Below are 18,941 nucleotides of genomic sequence, written 5' to 3'. Positions count from 1 at the left end.
GAATGGGAGCCCTGCAATCGGGCATGCCTTCCCCGATGATGATCCTGTGAACCTGGGACATCTTGGTAATTGATTTAAAAGATTGGTTTTTTGCTATTCCTTTACATGAAGCTGATAAATGTAAATTTGCTTTATCCATACCTAGCAGAAACAATATGACTCCTTGTAAGTGATACCAATGGACAGTGTTGCCGCAGGGTATGAAAACCAGTCCTCCTATATGTCAATGGTATGTAGCAAAGGCATTGTCACCTGTATGGGAACAATTTCCGCAAGTGTATTGTTATCATTATATGGATGATATTCTTGTATCAGCTGCAAATAAGGCTGAACTTCAGCAAGTGTATCCAGTTTTGCAGCAGTTGTTGGCTACCTTTGGGCTATGTATAGCACCAAAAAAGATTCAACAAGCCCCGTGGAAATACTTGGGAGTTAAGGTGCTAGATCAAACGCTTGAGCCACAGTCTATCCAGCTCCAAGTAAATGTCAGAACCTTAAATGATTTGCAGAAATTATTAGGGACCATAAATTGGGTAAGGCCATACTTGGGCCTCACAACAGACCAGTTGAAACCACTCTTTGATGTATTGAAGAGTGACACTGATTTAATGTCTCCCCGATCACTAACTGAGGAAGCCAGCTTAGTTCTAGAGAGGGCGGCCAATGGTCTGCAACAAAAAAGGTACACCATGTAGACTTAGAAACTCCAATACGTTTATATATTGTCATTGCTAACTATAATCCCATGGTGTGGAGTGGTTGGAAGAAAATGGGCATATTATGAGCAATCGAGACCAAGTAACTTTGTTGTAATAACAGGCCGCTGCTGTAACAAGCTGCAGCTGTTGTGAAGGACATATGCAAGGCCAAGAGAGACAAAGAAACTGTGTACTGGCAGAGAGATAAGAGAGTTGGACTGAAAGATGAGAAAAAGCAGGATGCCTGCGTAAGGGGGGAGCAGCGTGTGGGCACCACACCAGGACCAATCATAGGGGAGATGGGAGCGTGTGAACAAGTAGTTTTAGCCTATCACCTTCTGCATAACAAAGCCTGCGTAGCGTGTGTATCTTTTGCTGGGAGTATAAATTGCTGTAAGTCTTTTAATAAAGTGGCACTAACTTGATCACATTGGTCGTATAAGTTGTGTTTGAACCTTCTGCATCAACAAGTGGTGCCCGAACAGGGACCCTCTTGTCCATGCTTCCAGGAGTGAAGAGGCAGCTCAGGGGGGGCGGAAGAAGCCGGCCGTAGCAGGCACTGCCCCGGTGCCTGGGAAGGCGTGCACAACCGTTAGAATCTTGCCCTGATCAGGTGAGCGGTCGGGGAGGAGATGGGGTCCACGCTGAGCAAAGAGGAAGCAGCAGTGGTGAAGCTCCTCCAACATATCCTCTCTAAGAGAGGGTTATCTTATGATGAGGGAAGCCTGAAGAGGTTGCTGTCATGGGCTCGGCAGTGTGGATTAATCCCCTCAGTGCGTGCAGCCGTTGAACTAGACACTTGGGAAAAGATTGGTGCAGCACTGCGTGAGGACATTAGTTCAGGCTCTAAAGACAGTGGGAAATTCTCCACAGTGTGGAGATTGATCCTAGAGACTCTGAAAGAGATGAAAGCAGAACGACAATCTACCGCATCTGCTTTCGCTGCCCTGTCGTCAGAAGCTGAAGGTGCTAGTGCAAAAGACTCTGCTACTGCTATGACATTCTCAGGATCCTTGTTCCCAAAAGCCAAAAGAAGGGACAGGGATATGTTGCATGTAGCAGTAGTGCAGTTAAAGGGCCGAGAGCCGAAGGAGACAAATACACCACCGCTTGAATCTCCCGGTCCAAGTTTGAGAGAACAGTCCCCGGAACGCACACGTAACGTCTCGATGGAAGACTGTTTCTATCCACCTCTGCCTCTGTCCATGCCTCTGTCACCCCGATCAGTGTCTGCAGAACGTTGCCGTGGTTTGGAGAATGTGCAGTTGCAAGATCTCATGAAAAAATTAGAGCAACTTGAGATGCGGGTGCAAGAATCAGCTCAACCTGTTCCTACAGCACCGCTACTATCTTCCTTCTCTACTAATCCTTTTTTACAGGGTGGAGTGGGGGTGGGCAGTTCTGGGGAGACATTAGCAGTGGAACTGCTACCACCGCCGGTTCCAATGGGAGGCGTGGGGGGTAATAGTAATCCAGCACGTCGATGGCGGGGGGTTATTCGGGATGCAATTATAGAGGGACAATTTGGACAGCTTGGGCCAATGGCATTTCCTGTGATAGTAACGCCACAGGGTAACGAGTGGGAACCCTTAGATTGGAAGGTAATTAAAGAAGCGAAATTAGCAGTAACACAATATGGGTTTAAATCTCCATATACTAACTCAATAATTCAGCATATTTTTACGGCAAATTTATTAACTCCATATGATGTGCGTATGATTGCACAAACTTTGTTAACAGCTTCTCAACAGATACAATTTTTTCAACACTGGCAGGCAGTGAGTGAAGCTGCTGCAGCCACACCTCGTCAGCAGGGGGATCTGCTGTTTGGAGTGAATGCCCAAATGCTGACAGGCACCAGCCCCTCTGCTAACCCTGAGTGGCAAGTGGGATTCCGACCCGAGGTGTTATGATTAACGCAGGAACTAGCTCTGAAAACGATTTTTTGCCCTCCATGATGACAAAATAGCGCCAGCATTTACGGGGATAAAACAGGGACCTACAGAATTTTATCCAGAATTTATAGACAGATTGCATGCTGCTCTCATGAGTAACCCTGATTTGAATGAGGATATGAAAGCAAAATTTCTTGATACGCTTGCTTATGATAATGCTAATGAAAAAACTAAGAAAGCTTTAAGCCTCCTACTGCATTGGTTGTCAGCTGCTCAGCTGTTGGAGGCGGCAGAAAGAATGACTGATCAAGAAAAAGCTGCCTTTATGGCTGCCACGGTAGGAGCCGCAGTGAAACCACTTGTGCAAGGAAAAAATAATAATGGGAAGCAAGATAGAAAATGTTTTAATTGTGGCAGGATGGGACATATCAGATCTCAATGTAATGCTCCAGGTGCACAGCAAAAGAAATGGTGTGTGCAGTGTTGGAAAGATAATCATAACACTAGCGATTGTCAGAAAAAGGAAAACGAGACACAGAGTGCGCCTCGCCCTCGCGCTATGACACAAGTCCAGGGTGCTTGGACCGCTGCTCCACTACCACCTCCGGAAGCACTGGAATGGACCTGGCAACAGCAGTAGCTATTAGGCTTACCGACACCACAGTTCAATTAGTTGATTCAAATCTTGTGGGACCTTTGGGACATGGTTTAAGTGCCTTATTAATTGGGCGTTCTTCGGTATCTAGGAAAGGTATTTTTGTGGTCCCAGGTCTTATTGATGCTGATTTTGAGAGATGGATTAAAATAATGGTTTACACACTAACTCCCCCTATAACTATTAAGCAGGGATCAAAAATTGCTCAATTAATTCCTTTTGAAGCAGAAGTGCCTAACGCAGAACAAAAGAAAAGGGGGATAGAAGGTTTTGGGTCTACCGGTCAGCCCAATGTTTTGTGGACATCAGTCAGGGAAAGCCGGAGGAACAAATGGAAATAAGACATCCTAATGGACAAATGTGCAAATTGCAGATGATTATAGATACTGGAGCTGATGTAACGATTATACCTTTTTTTAAGTGGCCTAGGCAGTGGCCTCTAATGCCAGCGAGTGCTGGCATTGTGGGGGTTGGTGGGTCTCAAGCTACCTTCATCAGTAGAGATGTAATTGCATTTATGTTCTCTGATGGTAAGGTAGTAACTACACTCCCCTATGTAATGCACTTACCTGTGGCACTAATCGAAAGAGATCTGCTCAGTCAGGTGGGAGCCTGACTCGTTACTTTGCCTTTTTAGGAGCGGCCACTGTTGAGCAGCCAATCCTAAAAATCAGCTGGAAAACTGATGATCCAATTTGGATTGACCAGTGGCCGCTAAAGCAAGACTGGCTGCAGATTGTTAATAATTTGGTGCAGGAACAATTAGATGCTGGACACATCGTGCCTTCAACTAGTCCATGGAACACCCTAGTTTTTACAATCCCAAAGAAATCTGGGAAATGGCATCTGTTACATGACTTACGAGCAATCAATGCTGTTATGTGTGATATGGGCGCCTTACAACCCAGGCTACCCTCCCCGGTTATGTTACCAGAGGATTGGGATTTGGTGATTATCGAATCAAAAGACTGTTTCTTTAAAATTCCTTTACATCCAGAGAACGCTGAAAGGTTTGCTTTTACAGTGCCATCGATAAATAAAGCAGAGCCAGCGAAAAGATATCACTGGGTGGTGTTACCGCAGGGAATGAAAAACTCGCCTACGATGTGTCAGTTGTTTGTTGCATGGGCTTTAGAACCCATTTGTAAGCAGTATCCTCATTTACTTATTTATCATTATCTGGATGATATTTTGGTAGCAGGAAAACAGCTGGATTCTGAGACGATTTTACGTCAGCTCACACATAGTCTTGGAGAAAGGGGGTTGAAGATAGCCCCAGAAAAAATTCAAAAGAAAGGGCCGTGGTTGTACCTGGGTTGGATCATTACAAATGGAATGATCCGACCCCAGAAAGTGAAAATTAACACAGCAATAGAAACATTGTCTGATGTGGAAAAACTAATGGGAGATATCCAGTGGGTTTGTAATATCTGTGGAATTACAAACGATGATCTGAAACCATTGATGCTGCTCCTGGGAACATCTGCGCAGGCTCAGGAGCGCCGTCAATTGAATGAGGATCAGCAACAGGCATTGCAAGTGATCGCTAATAAGATAGTGACAACTTATGCGCGCAGATGATTAGATGACCAAGTTTGCTCTTTTATGATAATTAACTCAGGAGGTGAGTGAGAACACCCATAAGGGCTTATTATCCAGCTGGGAGAAGGGAGACCACGTTTACAAATTTTGGAATGGATTTTTCTCCCATTCCAGCCCAGAAAAACAGTCGTTACGCGCCCTGAATTGTTTTCATAGCTTATTATTAAAGGCAGGCAGTGAATTGTAGATATCTCAGGCCTTGAACCGACAGTTATATATGTACCTGTGTCTCAACTGTATTTGGAGTGGTTGTTGTCTGCTTCAGCAGAATTTCAAATGGCAGCTGCTGATTTTTTGGGAACTCTCACTAACAGTTACCCTTTGGACAAACTTTTGCTATTGTTATCTCATCAGCGAATTGAACATTTGCCTTTGCGATCGGAGGTTCCTGTAAAAGGGATAACTGTTTTTACTGATGCTGGACGAAAATCTCAGAGAGCTGCAGTCACCTGGAAAGTAGGAGAAACTTGGGAACATAAACTACTCCCTGGGGTGACTGGAGACTCTTTACAGACTTTAGAACTCCGGGCTGTTATTTGGGCATTTTGGCACTGGTCTCAAGAACCTGTCAATGTGGTATCAGACTCATTATATGTTGTGGGTACGGTACAGCATTTAGAACATAGTATGGTGAAACCTGTGCAAAATCCTGTATTGTATACTCTGTTGTTACAGTTGCTAATGCTTTTGAACCAACGTCGGGACGAATATTGTGCATATTCGCAGTCATCAGAAATGTGGAGGTCTTGCGTTAGGTAACACTCAGGCTGATCAGCTTGTTGCTCCAGCCTGAACAGGTCCTGTTGTTATAACCTTTGAACAAGCTAGGTTATCCCATGAGTTTTTTCACCAGTCGGCAAAAGTGTTGGCCAGGCAATTTCACATTCCTGTGGCTGATGCTAGAGAAATTGTACAGTCCTGCCCTGACTGTCAGAAGGCAGGAGTTGGTCTTGGTTTGGGGGTGAACCCTCGAGGACTTCGACCCCTACAACTTTGGCAGATGGATGTAACTCATATCCCAGAATTTGGCAGGCTCAAATATGTGCATGTTTTGATTGATACCTTTTCCCTAGTGCTCTGGGCAACGGCGCAAGCTGGTGAAACAGCACAGCATGTAATTAAACATATGCATGCTGCCATTATGGCACTTGGAGTGCCTGCACAAATCAAAACTGATAATGGCCTGGCCTATATTTATCGGAACTTTACTCATTTTTGTCAACTTTGGGGTATATGTCCTATCACAGGCATACCACACTCCCCCATGGGACAGGCCGTTGTGGAATGAGCGCATCAAACACTGAAAGCGCTTTTGCAAAAACAAAAAGAGGGAGAGGTATTGGGCCCAGCAGAGCGTCCTGCAAAAGCGATATATGTATTGAACTATTTACGGTTTACAGGTGATAGAAATGAACCGCCAGTAATAATACATAGTTTGGTTTTGAGATCTGGGGTAACCCAGTGTGGAAATAGTGTTTTTGTTCAATACAGAGATGTCTCTACAGGAGAATGGAAGGGACCTGCGGAACTAAAAATGATGGGGCGAGGATATGCTTGTATTGTTACAGATACCGGTGTTAGATGGATTCTGAGTCGCTGGGTGCGGCCCTGGAAAGGAGATCTTAAGAATAATGAAGCAGAGGATCAGGTTTAATTTTTTATGTTTTACAGGACATGGGTCAATGTCAACGGTAGCCTTATGTTCTGAGGCACTTCAAGGACACCAACATCGACTGAACTTGGCATCTTGACCCCGTTGCTGACAGCATTACCGCTGGCAAACAGTGAAGCTTTTGGTCTTTTGCCAGATTTGCCGTTGTTTCATGCAGCTGTGTGAACGCAGCCACTCAGCACAGAACAGAACAAGGAAAACGGCACAGCTTGTAGAGAGTATGATCTGAACTGCTGACCTTGGGTTTTAATACATTGAGCATGGTGTGACAAGAAGACTTGGAGAGTCATGTGTGCATGTGATCAGGATAGTGTGTTTAAATGTCACTCATGTAGTGAATGGGTTGTGTTTTATTCTGAAGCGAGCGGGTTGTCTGACTTTGTACGTGTGTCAGCATATCGGTAATCTGCTGTTAATATAGAAAGGCAAACACAAATACTTAGAGAATAACAGTAGTTTTTTGAGGCTTTAAGCTTAATTGAGGACCTTGGGCAAAGGGTTTTAGCAGAAATTAGTTTCATGCTTTTATAACGCTTAGCTTTGCAGTGTATTAATAGAATAACAATGATAGTTGATAAGGTTTGTGGACTTGGAATAAACATTCCTTGAAGCTGGCAGGTGCATCAGAGCAATTGGAAAAAGGAGGTAAAACGATGGCAACACCTTAAAAGTGGAACACAGTTATGTTAATTTGTTTTCTACCAGGTAGTGAGGGCATTTTTGACATTTTACCCAGAACGAATATTTGGGTAACATGGGCAAACACAGCTGGGGTAACAGATTTTTGTCTGAGTTTGCAACAAGCGGATAACCCTATTCAAACCTGTTTGATTGGTATTCCATTGCAGGAGAATGAAGCTGATTTTAATGGGTATTGGAATCCACGGAGTGTAACCATGTCTAGCGGGCAAAGCGGTTCTTTTTTAAGGCAGAACAGCAGTTATGTTTGGCTCTCTATGTGTGGCGCAGCTTGGCAAAAAATGGTCGTTGAGAATTTAAATCTATTACATCATTTACCTTTACAGGAGTTAAACTTATTGGCTAGCGTTGTGCCTGTCGAATATGTTGATGTTATTACAGCCGGTCTGTCAAGCTGTGAAAGTATGTTATCACGGCTTCAACCAGTGAATGGCACCGGAGTGATCTGGTTTGGTGACCTGTGGCTTATGTGGTTACAGCAACAAAAGTCTCAATGTGTGTATATAGGTTACCAAAATGTCACAGGGCATTCTCGTTGGAATAACTTGAGAACAGGGGGGTTACATGTAAGTACCACAGGGGGGTTTAAACTTCCGCTAGGAGTGTTTCTGGTTTGTGGAGATAGAGCATGGCCTGGTATTCCCATGCAACCTGTTGGTGAGCCTTGTTACCTTGGGCAGTTAACATTGTATGCTCCTTGCATGAGAGATTTATTAAATGTCAGTAGGTATCATGAGAGATCACGCAGATCTATTCGAACCTTTGATGATACATGTAATGATGATGTACAGGTGCCATTGTTAGCCACTGTTATAGCCACATCCTTTTTCCTTCCAGGAGGAATGGTAGCCATAAATGCAAAAAATATACATAGATTAGCATGTTGGGGCCAGAAACAATTTATTTTGATTTCACAAATGATAAGTTAGCTACTTACTGATGTAGATAGTGTTAGACATGCTACTTTGTAGAATAGAACTGCCCTAGATTTTTTTTATTGTTAGCACATGGACATGGTTGTGAAGACTTTGAAGGGATGTGTTGCTTCAATTTGTCTAATCACTCAAGGAGCATAGCTCAGCAATTGGCAACACTGCACAAGAATATGAAGCATGTTACTGAAGGACATGATCCTTTTTCTGACTGGCTCAATGGTCTTGGACTAAGGGGATGGTTGCAGACTGTAGTTAAAGGAGCACTGGTAGTGTTGATAGTGGTTTTGATTTTGATATTGTCTCTTCCCTGTTTGTTTCAATATTTGCAACACATGATGAATGGGTTAATTAAACAGATGTTTAGAGAATGGGGTCTGGATTACTCAAAAACAAAAAGAGGGATTTGTGGAGTGGCTGGAAGAAAATGGGCATATTATGAGCAATCGAGACCAAGTAACTTTGTTGTAATAACAGGCCGCTGCTGTAACAAGCTGCAGCTGTTGTGAAGGACATATGCAAGGCCAAGAGAGACAAAGAAACTGTGTACTGGCAGAGAGATAAGAGAGTTGGACTGAAAGATGAGAAAAAGCAGGATGCCTGCGTAAGGGGGGAGCAGCGTGTGGGCACCACACCAGGACCAATCATAGGGGAGATGGGAGTGTGTGAACAAGTAGTTTTAGCCTATCACCTTCTGCATAACAAAGCCTGCGTAGCGTGTGTATCTTTTGCTGGGAGTATAAATTGCTGTAAGTCTTTTAATAAAGTGGCACTAACTTGATCACATTGGTCGTATAAGGTGTTTTTGAACCTTCTGCATCAACACCATGGGATTGTTGGGCCAATGGAATGAGTGTTGGCAAGATCCGCTACATGTCTTAGAGTGGTTATTTTTATATGTACAACCACAGAAGACAGTAAGTACTCAGATTGAACCAGTGTTGCGACGGAGGGAAGACACAGTCGCTCAATATGAGTGATCAGCAGACTTTGTTTATTGTCCCTTACAGTCACCTTTTATGCCTTGTTATAATTAGCTCATACATATTACAAAAGTTAAGCTCATTATTGGTTAGTTGCCTAAATACCAAGCCCACCCCTAGTTTCTCTTCTGTAGTTTTCTGTTCCCACCTGCAACATTCTTTTCCCACCAAAATCTTCCTGTTATTGTGTAACAAGGACAGCCAAAGACAGTGTATTTTGCTTTACTTCAGATAAGCTGAGAGCGATGTGCATTTTTGTCCAGCCAGCTGGACTATGTCTATGTGACCCTTTTCAGCTAGCCAGTTATCCACAATTCCCCCGTTTTTATTTTGGGCGACATAGGCTTGGTTGACCATTTTCAATAACAGCGTTTTAACACAGGAAAATACACAGCCAACTTATAAAATCTCAGTTCAGAAGTATAATTCCTGAAATACTTGAAAAATAAAGTTAGCTTGAAGCTTTAATTTAGATGTTCTTTCTGTTCCAGTAATATAAAAAGTTTAAAAAATTCAAAGGTAATTTTAAAGTTCTGAACATGGACTAATGCAAGCTCAAAACCCCAAAAGAAACCAAACTGATGTTTGACTAGGACTATTTGCAAATATTTTAGTGGAAAATCCCTGACCATTAACAATTTTCTGTCCAAATAACAACTGCCCTTATGCAACCAACCAGTCCATACATTTTCTGAAGAATACCTCATTGATATCAAAGAATTAACAAAGGGAAAAAATTAGTTCTAAGCTATATACATTCATAAGGGGATTTTTCAATAGTTACATACAGATTTACACACTAAGCCATAATGGCTTGTAGGTGATACACACAAGAAGAGTACGTTGCTTATCTGTCTGAATGTCTATGCTAAATTTGACAACTATGCCACAAGCCAAGCCTACATGGGTGCTGTATGTTATGCACGTTCCTTAACAAACAGAAGTATAATAGGTAAATTCCCAAGATCTAGTCCCCAACCTAATTATATTATTTTGTAGCCAATTAAGGAAAATAACACAAATGTGCATATCTACATGTGCACACACCTTTTAGTTCAGAACCAATCTGTGATATAAGGTCTTAGCCTTATGGCATCATCGAATCTTAACGAGTACAGTAATTAAAAATGCAGTCTTACTGTAAGTGCGATTTATGCTGACATTCCCTCAAATGCTACACGTATTTCTCACTCAACTGCCTCAAGTTAAAATAGTAGTATTTGTTAATATGTATTAAAAAAACATTAATTCTCTACAATAGTAGTTGACTTCCATAACACTATGTAAGCAAAAGAGGCTTAAGATGGGTTTTCTGAATGCTAACAATTTATTTTAGACTATCTAAACTCAGGTCTTGAAAGATTTCACTCTGCCAGACATAGAAACACTGTTGCACTCCAGTTGTGATATCCCTTTTCCCAAGTTGTCACATGCACATCTTGCTCAAGCAACAGTATTGTTAAAGTTTCTCTCTGCTACATAAAAGCATATTGCACTTGTAGATATAAAAGACAGCACTCTTACTTAGATTATTACCTTATTACCTCATAACTCTTAGTATACCTTGTATCTCTGATTTCATCACTTCAAAAATTCACCAGAAGCAGATAAAACCACAGCATCAGACTAAACTACACCTTAACTGCTGATTCAAATAAAGGCATTCTCTTCAGATATGCCTAATGCTTACAAATAGTGTTGGCTGGTTTTGATCAAGAAACTATTATTACAATAATGATCAAAAATAATAATCCCGTTTGCAAAATGCCTTTAAGCCAGCCTCCTAGTCCCAACCAATTTCCACATTCAGAATACAGCATAAATACAGAATACAGAATAAATTATCTCCATCAAGGCAAAAAGGCTTCTCTTTAAGCACAGAGATGTTTGCTAGGTCAAGGCAGAAACCCATTTCTTGTAGGTGACATCTGAAGCACCTTTTTTTTTTTTTTTTTTTTTTTTTTTTTTTTTTTTTTGTGGGTTTGTAATCAAGTCCGTATTTTTCCTTGAGAAGCTTAAGCTGTTCCTCTTGTTTCAGGAGTGTTTCCAACTCTGATTTGTCGAATAGGTGCGTATTTCCCAAACATATCATACATTTCCTCCGCTGTGATTTCATACGGCAGGTTCCGAATATAAAGGGTCCGATTGACCTCTGGGGGCAGCCGGATGTTAGCTCGCTTGGCCGCTTGCATCGCCATGGCGCCGATCGGAGCGGGGGGGGGTGGAGGGGGGGGGGTGCCGCCTCGGAGAGAAACCGCGGCCGGGACGGGGCCTGCCGGGCCGCACGCCGCCGCTCGCCGCTGCCGCGGGGGTCCCGGATGCTATCCCATACGCTAATAACCCGAGGAATTCCTTGTTACAATCTATGTCCCGAACGCTCCGCTTTTCTAAAAAGCATATGAGCGAATCGTACGTCGCTTGTCTCTCCATACCTTCGTCAGCGCTGTTGCAGCCTTTGCGAGACTTCGGCGACGCGTGGCCGGCGGGACCCTCTGTAGGTGCTCCCGGGCGCGGGGACTGTGCCCTTCCGCCTCCTGCGCTGCTTTCAGCACCGGTACCCGAATCTCCGTCGAACCGTGGCTCGCAGGTTCAGCCCTCTCTAGGGTCCCTGTTCGGGCGCCATTTGTCGCGACGGAGGGAAGACACAGTCACTCAATATGAGTGAGCAGCAGACTTCGTTTATTGTCCCTTACAGTCACCTTTTATGCCTTGTTATAATTAGCTCATACATATTACAAAAGTTAAGCTCATTATTGGTTAGTTGCCTAAATACCAAGCCCGCCCCTAGTTTCTCTTCTGTAGTTTTCTGTTCCCACCTGCAACATTCTTTTCCCACCAAAATCTTCCTGTTATTGTGTAACAAGGACAGCCAAAGACAGTGTATTTTTGCTTTACTTCAGATAAGCTGAGAGCGATGTGCATTTTTGTCCAGCCAGCTGGACTATGTCTATGTGACCCTTTTCAGCTAGCCAGTTATCCACAAACCAGTATCAAAAATCATCACCAAAGTATGTACACGGTGCGTTCAGCTCATGGGCCAAGATCCCTATTACTCGATAATTCCCATTGAATGTGATTATGTAAGCTGGTGTTTGGCCAACAGTTTACCATTTCAGTTGGATCTGTAAGGATTCAAGGGACAAATATCCTATCATCTTCCCAGTTATAAATTCTTACAAACTTATTCGGACATAGAAATACTTCAAAAGCCGCTGGTAGCAGAAAGCCCAGTGTACGGCCCTACAGTCTTTACAGATGGTTCTGGGAAATCGGGAGAGGCAGTGGTCACTTGGTATGATGGGAAGCAATGGCAAGAATTGATACACTTGACACAGGGGTCACCTCAATTGGTTGAACCTAGTGTTGTCATTGTTGCCTTTAAAACATTTTCTTGATGTGCTGTAAACATTGTTACAGACTCTGCTTATGTTGCGGATGTTGCGCAACGCATTGACCGTGCACTGCTTAAGGAGGTAAATTCAGAACGACTATTTTTTTTATTAAAAACATTATGGGTAATAGTGAGTCAGCGTACACGTAGATATTACGTTCTGCATGTCTGTAATCACACCGGATTGCCACGATTCATCTGTGAAGGAAATGCCTGTGCTGATGCTCTTGCAGCTCCCACTTAGACTCCTCCAGTGCCAGATCTGATACGACAGGCCCTCATATCTCATCATTTTTTTTCATCAGGGGGCTCAGGCACTGGTCCGTCAATTTAGAATATCTTTTGCGGATGCAAAATCCATCATCGCTGCTTGTCTAGAGTGTCAGCGATTGGATCCTGGACTGATGTTTCCACGAGGGGTCAATCCACATGGATATCAGTCCTTGGATCTGTGGCAAACTGATGTCACACATGTGCCTTCTTTTGGTCGTTTACAGTATGTTCATGTCTCCGTTGATACCTTCTCAAAAGTCGTGTGGGCATCGGCCCATACTGGGGAGAAGGCTCTGGATGCCATTTCACATCTTTGACAGGCTTGGGCTGCTCTGGGGGTTCCAAAGCATCTCAAGACAGACAATGGACCAGCATATTCATCTGCATGCATGGCCAAATTCCTTGCCTCTTGGGGGGTAGAACATGTTACTGGCATTCGCATTCCCCAACTGGCCAAGCCATTGTGGAATGTGTTCATCACCCTTTAAAGCTACTTCTTGAAAAACAAAAAGGGGGAATGTGTTCTGAGACTCTGTGTGCTCATCTATGGAAAGCTGTGTATACATTGAATTATTTGACTGTGCTGGCTGGGAAAGAATGTCCTGTGATTATCTCTCATTTCTTGTCTTTGCAGGGAGGAGATCCTCCTATCTGAGCAAAGGTCTTAATGTGAGACCTACAGACAGGAAAATGGACAGGCCTGTGGGATTTAATTACCTGGGGATGAGGGTATGCTTATGTCTCCACAGATGCAGGGCTGTGTTGGTTTCCTGCTAGGTGTGTTAAGCCTGTTTCAGATCCTAGAATTGATAAGAGGACATCAGATACCGGCTGTCCCATAGATCCCTTGAGAGGGTAGTCACAATGTCTGGGTGACCCTGATGCAGAGCCTGAATCAGACATAGCTTTGTGCCTTCTTAACTCAACCTGAACAGCCTTTCCACACCTCCTGCCAAGGGCCCTACAATGGATGACAGACACAGCGTTTTTGGTTATAAACAAAAAGGGGGAATTGTAGAGGAATGAAGATAGTGGGTTGATTAGCATTGATAATATGCAGCTGTGGCCTTGCCTAGAAGGCAGTGGCTTGGTTGACATGGATGATGTGCAGCTGTAGCTCATTCCTGCTAAGTGTTTAAATAGCCCTTTAATGGATTAAATGTGTTAACCTACTGTAAAGGGTTGAATGGGTGAGGACTAGTGTGGTTTGACTTCTGGAGGAAGGAAATACAACACAGACAGTAGAATCTGACCAATGGTAAAGCCTTGTTGCAGCCTACTAGGTTTTTTGTGCTGCAACACATATAATTGGTTAATTACTAATCTACAAACACACTGAACTTCTTGCATTTCTTTTCCTCTCTTCTTTCTTATCTCTGTGAGTTTCATGTTCTCAGCTATCTGCTGAAGTGGCGTCGCGCATCTGCTCCAGCCTCACTTCATATCCTGTTTTTCTTCCAGGTGTTCAGCCAACCTTATTTTTCTTTCCTTTTTAGCCTTCAGGGTCCTTCACAAGCATCGTGGCCTCCAGCACTTGCTATAAAGCTCTCTAGAAAACATTTAGGATTTTAGGAGACTCTGAGTATCTTTGGCTTGCTGGAAGCCCCATAGTGTCAGTCCTGAACCTAGTGATAGGAATACTGAATGCACTTTTCATGTCCTGGAACTGGTGGAATTCTAAGCAATAAACTGTAACTACTACTCCAGTCCCTGCTGCAGCTGCTCCAGCTGCCCCTCCACCCTCTGTAGCCACTCCAGTTCCTGTGGCAGGTGCTGTAGCTGCCCCTGCTCCAGCCACTGCAGCCAGCACTGCAGCTACTCTAACCCCTGTGGCAGGTATTCCAGCTACTTTTGCCCCCACAATGAATGATGCAGAAGACTGACTGGTGTCATTGTTAGTGGCCCCTGTAGATAAAAGAAATGGGAAGCAGCTCCTTTGGTAAAGGAGAATGAAGGCGCAAGCTCATCATGTGAAGAAGATGAAGAAAGCAAACAAGAGGTAACCTCTCGATCCTTATCTTTGAACTGTGGGATATGCAGAAAAATTATGCCTGTCAATCAGGTGAACAAATTCTCAGTTTGTTGCTTTGATGCTGGGATAATGGGGCTAATAGAATAGACTTGGAGGATAGGGAAGCCAAGCAGCTGGGATCACTTTCTAAAGAAGGGGGCATTGATAGGGCAATTGGAAAAGGAGTGCAAATCATCAGTCTTTGGAAGTGACTCCTGTCAAGCATGAAGGAAAGTTATCCCTACAAGGAGGATATTACATGTCCCCCAAGCAGGTGGACTGAAACAGAGAAGGGTATTCAGTAGTTGAGGGAATTAGCTGTGAAAGAGATGATCTATTATAACTTGAATGATCCACAGTCACCCACAGATCCTGATGAAGTCTGATACACACATCCCATGTGGTAGAAATTGGTACAGAGCATACTATCAGCATATGCCAACTCATTGGCTGTAATGGGTTGGTCAAACACCGTACCACCAACAGTGGATGAAGTGGTTCATCATCTCCAGGATTATGAAGATAGTGTCTCTATCTCCATCATCTCAGATGTGGAGAGTCTGATCCAGTGGCTTGACAAGAATATGTCCTACTTTCCACCACTAAAGACTCGCATCTCAGCTATCAACCATAGACGCCCTTCTGTTTTGGAGGGAGGATATAGAAAATATACACCACGGGGTGCCCTGTGGTTTTATCTACGAGACCATGGGGAGGACATGAGGAGATGGGGTAGAAAACATACCTCAGTCCTGGAGGCCCGAGTGCGTGAACTACAAGGAAAACCAATCACAAGTAAAAAGTCTTCCAGGAAGGCTTCTGCTCCAGTCTCCAGAGGATGTTTTCCTAGACAGAGTGATAGGGCTGACTTTACTCTTGATACTGTGAAAAGGAATTCTAACCCATTCTGGCAAGACATAAGTGAGCGGAACCGTTTCACGTTGCATCTGTTTCACACTGCTTGCCATCCTAGTGGGGAGTCCCTAGACCAGGATTAGATTGGTCTGCGTTTGTGTCTGGAGCTGCACTGATATAATGGGGTTTTACAGGTCCAAAGTACTGAATAGGAGGAAAAAAAAAGCCTAGGAAGATCATAATGTGACTTCTCCTCTTTTGTGTCCTTTCCTATCACTCCTCCCCTCAGTGGGAAATGTGTGAAGTATCTTATCTGGTTGCTGTGTTATAGATTGTTGTACTAAGTTGCTTTCCTTGCTGTCTTTGTGCTCATACTCATTACCTTCCAAAGATTTTTGAAAAGAAGCAATGAATAGAAATGGTGCACATTTTGAGTTAAGCTTATCAGACATGCACTCATGCTTGACTGACTAAATGAAAGATGTCGGTGGGGTTTAAGATTTTGTTTTTAATTGAATGTCTGAGCGATGATTTTGTGGGGTAGAGAAGGTAATACAAAAGGATAGGCTAAAAATGATGGTTGTTTTTTTTATTGACTGTCACTTAGCAGGAATCTTTGAACACATTCACTAAAACTAGCACTTTTTTTTTTTTTTACAGCTTCTGGAAAAACATAAGAACACGGAAAGCATGGTAGAGCTGCTTGAACTGTATCAAATGGAAGATGAAGCCTACAGTAGTCTTGCAGAAGCTACCATGGAGCTCTACCAATACTTACTACAACCATTCCGAGACATGAGGGAACTTGCAATGCTTAGAAGACAGCAGATAAAGGTATGGTAAAGGTAACTGGACTTCTTATTAATGGGGAAATAATGTTTTTCAGTTACTATTTACTATTTTTATTATGCAGTATATGAAGTGATGGTTTCTCCACTAAATGTTGACCCTATTTTTCTGGTTCTTTCACTCAGAGGAGTGCTTTTGAAGAGTGAGAATGTCTCTGATATGTAGCTAACCATGAACTGTTTAACTTAGTATGTTTGACTATTTAAATTCACTGTTGAATTTAATAGGTGAAACTTACAATATTGTGATTACTGGAAATACTAATACATAAAACAGAGAGAGGCACATGTATGTGTGTCTATGTGATTGTTAATTCTTTTAAAAGATACTACAGGAAGTTTACTTTTCTTTGTAGTTTTCTGAGATAATCTGATAAACCATAAGACATCAGTAGCTTCTCATCTCACGTTGTGAAACACTTAAACATGGAAGCATATTAAAAATATGTAATTTGTTGTAACACTTTAACAGTTTATTTTCTGAAGAGCTAAAAAAGTATAACCAACTGAAGAATGGGTTTGCTTCCTTTAACCTGTATTGCAAATGTCATTGTTTGACACCTTATTCAGTTAGCCAACATTGTTTTTACTGGTTTCAATTTTAAAATATACTATTTTTCTCTGTCTTTGAGTATAGAATGAGGGAGGCAGGCGAGAAGACTTACAGTTCCAAAACTAGTTTTTCTTTTGAGCTATTGTTGTGTCTATAAGGTAATTTTTCAGAAAGTTCAGCAATCTGAAACTAACTCTGTGAGATAATGTAATGATATTTGAACTAAAAGTGCTTTTCCCCCCTGAATGATAAATGTTGCTGCATAGAGAACTGGGATGAATATTTTTTGCAGGTGTTTTATACTGTTGAAGATTATGCACAATCCATTTAATAATCCTTCTTCAGATTGATGAAATAGTTCCCATTTTATCTGAATTTGTAGCTGTAGCACAGGAAAAGATTTTTTTTAATTGAATTTTTTTTTGTTCTTTTGTCAAGCAACAGAAGATAAATATCATATTGAGTATGGAACATGAATTAAGATTATTTTCCCTGAAAGAATAACCTTGGTAAACTTCAGGGGCATGTTCTGTGGTTAATTACTTTAGTTGTACATAGTTACTTCTACGGACATTAAGTTCTCTTCCTAACTTGGCAATTTTTGAGTTATAAAACTTGGTCATCTGTATTATATGGTAGAGAAAGATGCCATCTTTTTTTTCTTTCTTTTTCTTCCTTTCTTTTTCTGTTGTTTGAGAGAAAGTAGTACTTGTATCTATGATGACAAAATGTTACACTGGGTAGCTAGGGTAGAGGAACTGGTTTATAAACAGAAATTGTGCATGCAATGGTTTGTGTTAACTTGCTGTATATTTTTCTGGATGGCTTAATAATGGAACAAAGATTCTTAGGTTTCTGTAAACCCTTATGACAGGGATTAGCTCCATTTTCATGCATAACAGGAGTATTTCTGATGCTTAATACCTCAGTGAAATGGGAGTTGTGAACACAATACTATTTAAATATAAAGACTGACAAGGAGAAAGATAAGTTTGAATATAGGGCAAGGTAAGGATGGAAGAAACTACAGAATGAGTTACTAAAATGAAAAAACTTACAAGAATAATTAAGCTTGAATAAAAAAAATCAGTATTTACTCAAGATTGACTATGCCTTCTGTAATTTATTTAACATTTTTAGAGTTTTTCTGTATTAGGTATCTGTCTTTGATTTGTGGAGAAGTTGTTTTAGTTTTTTAAGAATTTAGGTTTTTAAATAAGTATTTTAATTAGTTTATTTGTTTTCAGGGTGAGATCAGGAGGAAATTAATTGCTTTGCCTATAATCTTTGAGAACAGTATTTAGTGTCCTCTTGGAGCAAGACCTAAAAAATGGAAGATGTATCATCTGGGTGTTAAATTTCTGCTGTTGCTGTGAAACTTTAGGCAAGAGACAAGCCTACAGGAGGGAAGGGAGAAAAAACCCACCAAATTCTGTGTGTTCAGAAGAGCCTCATTAGAGTAGGACAGCTGAATTCTCTGCAGATTCCTTCTTTGGAAAAAAACAGAACAAAAGTTCATAACAAACATTTAGAAACTTGAAAATGCAGATTACTGTTGTCCATGATAGAAGTCTTTTTTTCTTTTTCTTTTTATCTTTTATCTTGATTGTATGCTAGATTTTCAGGTGTATTTTGCCTCATTTAGTGTGAAGGATGGATCGTTTAGTATGGGTGAGGAATGAAAGCTGTACTGTGCAGCACTTAAATATTGCTGAATTTGGAAAACATAATGAAAAAGGTAGAAGATTGTGGAAGGAGAAAAGGATGGCTTATTATGAAGTGGAGTACAACTCTGGAAAACTGACTTCTGCCAAAATTTCTATTCAATTATGTACTAGTCATCAGACCCTATAACAATGCATTCAGCAGTGATG

The 18,941-nt window shown here is 41.9% G+C and overlaps 1 protein-coding gene across 1 annotated transcript in view; it reads left to right on the top strand.

Moving 5' to 3' along the window:
- Positions 1 to 18,941, top strand: part of LOC129783107 (junction-mediating and -regulatory protein-like) — a 107,504-nt gene that overhangs the window by 39,875 nt on the left and 48,688 nt on the right. The window contains exon 2 of the mRNA XM_055792813.1: positions 16,327 to 16,500. Within this exon, the coding sequence (XP_055648788.1) occupies positions 16,327 to 16,500 (174 nt within the window). The remainder of the gene's footprint in view (positions 1 to 16,326; positions 16,501 to 18,941) is intronic.

The sequence above is a fragment of the Falco peregrinus genome, chromosome W, assembly GCF_023634155.1.
Source record: "Falco peregrinus isolate bFalPer1 chromosome W, bFalPer1.pri, whole genome shotgun sequence".
Classification (NCBI taxonomy): domain Eukaryota; kingdom Metazoa; phylum Chordata; class Aves; order Falconiformes; family Falconidae; genus Falco; species Falco peregrinus.
Note: the sequence above shows the minus strand (reverse complement) of the source record. Positions and strands in the feature narration are given on the sequence as shown.